The sequence below is a fragment of the Glycine soja genome, chromosome 8 (assembly GCF_004193775.1).
Source record: "Glycine soja cultivar W05 chromosome 8, ASM419377v2, whole genome shotgun sequence".
Classification (NCBI taxonomy): domain Eukaryota; kingdom Viridiplantae; phylum Streptophyta; class Magnoliopsida; order Fabales; family Fabaceae; genus Glycine; species Glycine soja.
Genome location: NC_041009.1, coordinates 5766598 through 5775294, shown reverse-complemented (window position 1 = coordinate 5775294; position 8697 = coordinate 5766598). Strand labels below are relative to the sequence as shown.

The 8697-nt window shown below is 37.9% G+C and overlaps 2 protein-coding genes across 6 annotated transcripts; both read right to left on the bottom strand.

The window, feature by feature from the left end:
* Window positions 1-306: 306 nt before the first annotated feature.
* Window positions 307-3259, bottom strand: LOC114421423. 3 transcript variants are annotated; one of them, XM_028387326.1, is made up of 4 exons: window positions 3145-3259; window positions 2300-2905; window positions 1040-1099; window positions 307-961 (listed from the first exon to the last, which is right to left on the bottom strand). In XM_028387326.1, exons 2-4 carry the CDS (start codon window positions 2900-2902, stop codon window positions 638-640), a joined length of 987 nt encoding a protein of 328 aa, XP_028243127.1. In that variant the 5' UTR covers window positions 2903-2905; window positions 3145-3259; the 3' UTR covers window positions 307-637. The 3 variants fall into 3 exon arrangements, with proteins under 3 accessions (XP_028243127.1, XP_028243128.1, XP_028243129.1); XM_028387327.1 differs by having other exon boundaries at window positions 3154-3254; XM_028387328.1 differs by lacking the exon at window positions 3145-3259 and having other exon boundaries at window positions 2300-3134.
* An 11-nt stretch (window positions 3260-3270) lies between these two features.
* On the bottom strand, window positions 3271-7942 carry LOC114421422. 3 transcript variants are annotated; one of them, XM_028387325.1, is made up of 4 exons: window positions 7796-7812; window positions 7693-7719; window positions 6641-6792; window positions 3271-5856 (listed from the first exon to the last, which is right to left on the bottom strand). In XM_028387325.1, the coding sequence occupies exon 4, from the start codon at window positions 5513-5515 to the stop codon at window positions 3596-3598; it is 1920 nt and encodes a 639-aa protein (XP_028243126.1). In that variant the 5' UTR covers window positions 5516-5856; window positions 6641-6792; window positions 7693-7719; window positions 7796-7812; the 3' UTR covers window positions 3271-3595. The 3 variants fall into 3 exon arrangements, with proteins under 3 accessions (XP_028243126.1, XP_028243125.1, XP_028243124.1); XM_028387324.1 differs by lacking the exon at window positions 7693-7719 and having other exon boundaries at window positions 7796-7942; XM_028387323.1 differs by having other exon boundaries at window positions 7693-7847.
* Between the last annotated feature and the right edge of the window lie 755 nt (window positions 7943-8697).

Genomic DNA, 8697 nt, shown 5'->3' with positions numbered 1-8697 from the left:
TGGCACAGTTGGCAATGTGGTTTTTTGTTTCGTTTGTTTCTGACGCCCGTTACTGTCCCTACTTATCCTTAATGATGAGTTTCGATTGACCATGGGAATTACTATAAAGAAGAAAGATTTTCTTCATCGTATAGTCGTTATCTCAATTTTTTTTCAGTTTTAGAATTTTTATAATTACACGAACCATATATCTCAGTGATTCCCACTCATTCATATGCAAAGTCCAATAAATATATTTTCAGTTTTCTAATAAAACAATATATATTGCAACTATTATTGTTAGCAATTAGTTCGTGAAGCATTATACATGAAAACCGTAGTATATACATCACTTACTGACGACTAATTAGTTCATGAATAGGTTGAATTTCAAAAAAAAAATTGTAAAAATCAAATTTTGATTGGATTAAGTTTTAAATTTGATTAAAAAAAAAACGTTAAAGTGCACTAGAGCACGAGGCAACAGACCCAAAGGGATATGGGCTCCATTTGAAAGGTTATACTTTCCAAAACGCCCCAACCATGACTTTATTTATTTTAAAATTGGGAAAAATTATTTAAATGGCAGGAAAAAAAAACAGGGTTTTACTTTTGAGTAACTTGGATCAGTGAAGAGGCGTATTATGAATAATGGGGATCAATCCCCCTTGCAAATTGCTTCAAACACTGGTAATCTCTTTTTACCAGTCCGGCCATGCTGAATCCCAGAAATATAAGCATCAACTTCTTCCCTTGATGGAGCTTTATCCGAAGCTGGCAGAACAACCTCAGTAATATCATCTAGGGGTGACCAGTCATTGAAAGCGTTGGAATCGGTAAGGGCATTATGAGGTTCAGCTGAAGTTGGTTGGGATGTTACGACTACGGGATCAGATTCAGCTGCTGCATAGTGCTGATGAACATGGCTGCTTGGGTCATGCATGCTTGACCCTGCTCCAACAGAAGAGCTGCTTGTCTCTTCCTACACAACTCATGAAGAAATACTCAATAGCTGATTAGGTGTTTATTATATATTGAAGGATATCTTTTGATCGCTTACCTCAGATTTTCTTTTCCTGGCCAAAATAATGCTACGATACTCTTCTGGTACGCGTCCATACTACAAGATATTGATACTGTTAAGCTATCAAAGACCACCAAAGACAAGCAATTTATTTCCTATGACTTTTAATCAGACAGGGATGCTACTTGCTTGTTTCTCAGTAATAGTCCAACTTACCAAAATAATAGAATATACTGTACACGTTTTCCATAAAATGCAATTCCTTAGTTGTACTTTGCTACCCTTTTTCTTAATTTTTTCATGCCAGACCAATATCAGAACTTAGAAGGATAGAAAGAAACAATGAAATTGACGGAGTAACGACAGAACATAACAGGAGTCAAAGATTTTAGCATAGTACATTTACAACAAAGATTTTGACATTCCTCATCCAAGAAAAGGAACCAAAACGGAAAGAAATCACACGGGTTGCAGAATTTCAAACACTCCATTGGTTATGGTAAAGAAAAGTAAGAAAAAAGGCCTACTACTTTCTTTTTTTTTCTTGAAAGAACCAAAGAAGCTATTCTATAATTTGAATATTTACAATTTCATTAAACTCAGTAACCCAACAGTGCAAGAAATTGGTTTGGAAAGTTTCTTGGATTATAAGCCAACCCAAAATCAGAAATACTCTACCAACGGGCGAAGTTTACTAATCGGACTCAATTAAAGATAAAATTAGAGATATGTACATAGCTGAAAATCTTGAGATCAATCAATAATCGTATGTACAACTTATAGCTCTAGTGGAACTTTTGCTAAAGATGCCTATAGATAAATTTTCTAGCAGAAGATAAAAACAGCAAAGAACAGCTATTAACCATGACTTACCTTGATTACATACGTAAAAAGCCAGTCTTTCGTTGTAATTCCCATCACAACCCACAAAAAATTATCTACTACGGCCAACCAGAGAATTCAATGCGGAAGCATCTTGTTCAATAATTACGACTTGACGAATGTAATAATTCTAACGTTTTCTTTACAAATCTTCTTATATATATATATATATATATATATATATCATGCGAAGCAAGTATTTCTAAAATATTAAATTTATTTACTTCTTCGTTTAATAGAATATTAGAAGCATAAAATAGAAGAAGTAATAAGTAACCTACTTAATAGATAACAAATAATAACTAACTATGCAATTTTTAATTAGCCTAACTTCAATTTTAAAAAAGTTTCATTATCATATGATGGAGAAAATATCCGATTTTAAATTCGTAATAGTGTGGTTATGGCGCGAACCTGGCTTTTGGAGTTGTAACGACTGTTACCAGATTCTTCTCGCGCTTTGCAAATCTCCGTCTTGAACACGTTCTTCCCCGTCGACGACGACGATGAGAAAGAGCCGCGGCCGGAGGAAGAGGAAGACCTTCCGCTCTTTCCGCCGGACACTGGCCTCACGAGAATAGCATCCATCACGATGACGTCATCGTCCCCCGTAGACGGCGTTCGGTACACCGGAGGCGACAGGAGCGGCGCGAACTCCATGTTTTCGAGTGACGAAAGCGGCGAAGGCGTCAACCTACCGCGAGAACCGAAGCTACTGCTTCCTCCCGAACTGGTGCCGCAGTACTGAAGCGCTTTCGCGGTCCTGGCGCCAAACTTCGGAGAAACAAAGGCCTCGCTGGCGGCGGCGAACTTGCCGGAGAGCGGAGATCCGGCGAAGAGATAGCGCGTGAGCGGCGAGCCGGCGTCGACGTTCTCGGCGAACGGTTGAAACCGTGGACTCATAGCGGTTGGTTGGAGATAGCGTCCTCTTCTTTCCTCCGAATCGATCTGCAATGGAGGAACGTTCTCGTTCAAAAGCCTCGACTTCAGAACCTTCTTGCTGTTGCTCCTCTCCATCGCCTATTAACACGAAGAACACGAAGCTGTTACGACGAAAGCTCTATCGTTCGAATCACGACGCGGAAACAACTTTCCGAACGCGATTGTGCTTTCTTTTAAACAAAATTTCGAACGCTAGTTTCGTTAATTTCTTACAAAATTACAGAATTGATTCGGGGTTAGGTAAAATGCTTGAATCAACGCACGAAATTGCAGAGAACAAAAATATGCTGAGAAAGAGAATCGGAGAGATATTACACGCAACGTACTAATGGCGATTCAGTGCGATTCCAGCGTTGCTTACGTTCCTCTGCATAGAGAAAAACGAAAAAGTGAGGGAAGAGGCGCAACTTTTTTTATCTCAGAGAAGCCTCTAATTTATAGTTTGCGAAACAAGGCCACAAAGCAGATGTGGTCTTCAGTTTTCACCGCTTTTATTTTTAAAACAATAAAAATAGATGTTTAAGAATATTACAATGATTAAATTGCAGCAAGTTCACCATCTTAGAATGAATAATGAAAGCCACCTTACAGACAAAGCACTACAAACAATAGGAAGAGCCTAATGGCTAATAATAATAATAAACACCCAACTATACACAGTTATTGAACAAGCAGCAACAAAGCATTATACAGAATTCCATGATGGAAATGGTCCCTAATTCCTAAAATGAATCTACAACTTGCGCGACACCGGCTCCCTCTCCCATTTCAGATGTCGTCAAGTGCATTTTTGAGATTCCCTCCAAAATACAACATGAGGTCGCCGCCGTGGACCCTGCCCTCCGGGAGATTAAAGTCAATGCCTTTCTGAGCACCACTGCCGCCTGCGGCCAAGCTTTGGCAGTTTCTGTCTTGGTCCGACTTCTTGGCAGCCAAGAAGCTTGAATAAGATGGTGATTTCATCGAGAGCGGAACTAGCACCTCCTTGGGTATCAGGTGCTGTCTTTTTGCTGGAGTTTCCATGGAATCGTAGGAGTCGGACAGAACACTGACACCTGAGGAAGAATTGTTCTCAAAACTGCTACAGGCAGTGGAAGCAGAAGGTACAAGACCACGGAAAAGTCCTGGCGCAATCAGACCGCCCTTGTTCATTTCCCGCTCCTGCACCAAGCTGCTGTGAGCAGCACAGAGTCCACTCTTTCCCCTTGCAAATTTCTCACACTTTCCATCTCCCCAACTACATCGCTTTCCTCCACCATGTGCCTTGCAGAAATCTGTGCTCCCTTGAGCACTCTTCCCACAGCCTTCATACTTGCATCGCTTCCCCCCACCATGCCTGACACAACAGTCAGTACGGCCACGTGCACTCTTGGTGCAACCTGCAACAGCACACCTCTTTCCACCACCATGAGCAACACAGAAGTTAGTGCCTCCATGCACACTTTTTGGGCAAATGCCACCTCCATTGAAAAGGCAGCGCTTCCCCCCACCATGTGCCTTACACAATGGGGTGCTTCCTTCAGCACCTTTGGTACACCCTGCAAATGAGCATCGTTTCCCACCACCATGTGCTTTGCAATACATAGTGCTCCCTTGTGCACCCTTATTACATTCTTGGTACTGACAACGGCGTCCACCTCCATGAGAGATGCACAACCCAGCCTGCCCTTCAGCACTCCGAGTGCAACCTTCTATTCTACACCTCTTACCCCCTCCATGTCTAATGCAAAGTCCTGACTTACCCCGTGCAGCTTTGTTGCACCCACCTGGATACCCACATCGCCTACCACCGCCATGAGCAATGCAATAATCCGTCTTCCCCTCAGCACTTTTAGTACATCCCAAGTGTTGGCACCTCTTCCCTCCACCATGGGCCTTGCAATAAGCAGTTCGGCTCTCAGCACCTTTGTTGCATCCAGGTTTCTGACATCTCTGTCCACCACCATGTCCAATACAAAGCCCCGAAGCACCTCGAGCTCCCTTCGTACAGCCAAAAAATCTACATCTCTTAGGGTTGCTTGTTCGGTTCTCTGGAGTTATCCCTGTATCCTGGGGCCCAGATACAGTGCCAAGTGAGTAATCTACACCATTGGATGGTTCTGGGCACGGTTGAGGTTTACTTCCAACAATAAATTCTTGTGTCTGCACTGAACTTTCAGCGCTATCCATTCTTGGAGCTAAAAGAAGTGATGGCATATAGCCACCTGATTTCTTTGCTGAGGTAGAACCCTCATCAACAACAGGAATCCTTGAATAATAATTTTCTGAAGAAGTTTGGCTTGAGAAACATGACATATTCACATCAGTCTCAGTTGAACCTGAGCAGTCAAGCACACTTGATGCCTCATTTGTTACACCCGAAAGACCAAGTTGAAGGATTGATTCACATTCAGATGGCACATGCTGAGTAAAAAGGTTGGCTGACTTTTTCTTCATATTCAACCCCAAATTGTTGTAGTCATCGCCATATGCCATAGGGGTTGGGCCCAATCCCAGAACCAATCTGCAGCCATCATCAGAAACATTGGAAAACTTCATCCCAAGATTGCTCTCAGTACATGTATAACTAGTCTTACTTGTTTCTCCAAAGCCAATGCCATTCAAGCATAATGTAGTATCACCAAAGTTGTCATCCTTCCTAAGTTCAGCATCATGAGGAGACAGTAAAGCTTTCATGTTCAAATCCATTATCCAGATGTTGTGCACAACAGCTACAGAGGGTTGAAGTAGCAGAACAGTTCACCACATGCTACTACAATACTCACATAACTACCAGAAGTTTAAGGCTAGAAAAACAAATTCCAATATACAGCTTCCACCACTTACAAAGCCTGATGTATCTGATCTGTCCATTTTCACTATATCCCAGGCAAAGTTTTGCAAAATCTTTCAATAAACTTAATTTTACCAATTATATCTTATAACATCTCTTGGAAAGAAACCTTTGATAAGACTGCTTAATACTGATGTAAAGAGTTCTCTGGAGCTTCTCGTGCTCCTAGTGAATAAACCATTAAGCTTCATTAACCCTGACAAAGAGATAAAGAAATAGGTTATTAATGAATGAATTAATACTTAAAAGAAAAACTATTTTTGAACCCACAATGCACCCATATAAAACACTTCACTGCCATGATTGAGGGTTCTCATGATTAAAAAAAAAAAGAAATGTCAAGTTTTCATGTCTCACCCCTAACATAAGCAAAAAAAAAATCCAATTTAATGAAATAACACATCAGAAGGGAGACGGTACAATATATTAGTGAGAAAAGGCATAGAATTTCTAAACATATTGACACAGAACTACAAATGAAAAGTATCATATTCCAGCAAGAATTTCGGTCTAATTGTTCCAAGGGTTCAAACAAATTTAAACTACACCACACCTAGGTATTGCAACATGAAAAACAAGTTTCCATACTATTTTTCTGCTGTCCACAGTAATCAGTTAACTTTTCTGCAATATTTATGAAAGATGGGTCTGCAAAGATATGAAGTTGTAATAAGCATTCTCAGCCAAAAAAGATCGAAATTTTGATTATCAAGAAAAAAATGAAAACAAAAAATTGTTTTATGTTACCAGAAAAAGAAATATTAAGAGACAAAATACAAAGGGAAGGTTAGAATATGGAATACCAAATTTTCATTTCATGAAGAAAGAACCTCAAATCTATTGTTAACAAGAGAATATCAAATATAGCTTGGACTAGAAACAGAATCAAAGAGAAAAAAAATTAAAATAAAGCTTGTAAGTTGTAACAAGGAAAAATAAAGGAAACTGAAAACATCATAATTCATAAAGAGTTCTCTGACCTTGGCCAATTCAATAGGGGTCGGATCCATTCTGATTCTGGTTGTATTGAACTCCCTATTCATAAAGCCCTTTCAGTATATGAATTTATTTGCAATATTTCCAGCAGAAACCAATTTTCCAAAGAGAAGGCCAAAGATATGTAGAGTTGCTCCTGCATAAAATTAGAGCATAACAAGCAATTCAAGCCTCAAGGATAGGAAGTAAAAGCAAAATATTAATTCTGATCTAGAGCAGAATAACCAACATAGCATACTGTGCTACATTACTTTAAAGGCTTCAATTATTCAATCAGGGTAAGTTAACAATAAGATGGATATACAACCAGTATATAAATTATTCAATCAGGGTAAGTTAACAATAAGATAGACATACAACCAGTATATATGTTTATAATACATCACGCTCATAAAAATATTAGCATTCAATAAGAACACATGATGACTATAAGGAGTTAAGACAATCAGCAATAAGTGGATATGCAGAGCAGTAGATCCAAGTATAATTAAAAAAAAGGCACCACATTCACACATTGTTTTGAATCTTAGTCTAAAGAAGACACTAAAAAGAAGGAATATGCAGAGAAAATCAATCAACTGGAAGAATAACCAGTTTGCCTACACCATACCCACATCAGAAAACAAGACAACAAAGCAAAATATTAACACAAATAGATCGAAAATTATCATAATTTCCCGAAATTTTACTGAATTAACCAGTAAAACACAAACAAACAGAGAGAGCAACCCCTAAAACCAAATCTGAAAAATTCCCCCCAAACCAAAAACAGAAAAGAGTATCATTTCACACACAAAGAACCCCCCCATCCCACCCCCCACCCCAACTCAAAAAAAAAAAAAAAAAGAACCATTACCATACCCTGAATTCCATAAAAAATAAAAGCACAAATTAAACATAGCACCAGCAACCGACACAAACATAACAAAGAACAAGCTATAAGAACACGAAAAATCAACGGAACACGGAGCAATTGGATTACAGAAACACAATATTGAGGCAGAGAAACGAAAGCTGGATCAGATTAAAAATTTACCGATGGAAACTATAGAGACTTCCAGATCTGAAAACCACTCAAAACCCTTAGGACTTGAAAACTAACGAAGAATAAGAAGAGGAAGAAAAGACAAAGGAAATACCGAAATATTGACGAAAGAAAAAGAGGAGGAGGAACACGAGCCAGACAGAGAGAAACTCGTTACGTAATAAAGCAACGCTAATAAATAAAGTAGGGGCGGCTCTGTTTTTTCTTCTTTTTTTTTATGAAATTTTGTCTTGGCGAGTAACGAAATGAACGCCAAGCAAAAAAAAAATATCGAGGTTAAAGAGTGTCCGGGTAAGTCTCATGCCAAGGATTAGTGTTATAATTGATCCTATCCAGAATAAAATTATTGAAAAAAAATTAAAATATAATTTTCATTTTCTTATTTTTTAAATTCATAGTTTTTTTTGTTTTTTTAATTAAGATATTTTGTCTTTTATTTTTTAAAAATTCATAATTTTAATTTTCTATTTTTTAATTAAAATGTTTTTTCTCTCATTTTGTGACTTTAAATTATTTTTTTAATTTTAAATTTAATTGTGTATTTTTTTAATAAATTATATTTATTATTAATTAAATAATTTTTAAAAAATATTTACCAAGTGAAGGATAAATAATCATATCATAATCGACATTTATAAAATTCATAAATCAACATTTTAAATTGATCATAAAAATTAAAATTATAAATATTTAAAAAATGAAAAATAGAATGTTTCAGTTAAAAATTAAAAACTAGAATCATCAACTTCTTAAAAATAAAAAAACTAAAATTGCATATTAAAAAATATCAGGTTTGAGGATTTGACGAAATGACAAAATTGCCATTATTGGCAAGTGGCTGGAACAAGCGTCACATGCTGGCGGGACATGCATACTTTTGGTCGAAAAAGATGGCTGGGAAATTTCTATAGTGCCCCTGGGTCAGTGTTTCGTACGGTGAAAACGAAGGGTGGTTTTGAGTTTTTGCACTTTGTCCACTGTGGGGGTTGGTTGTCT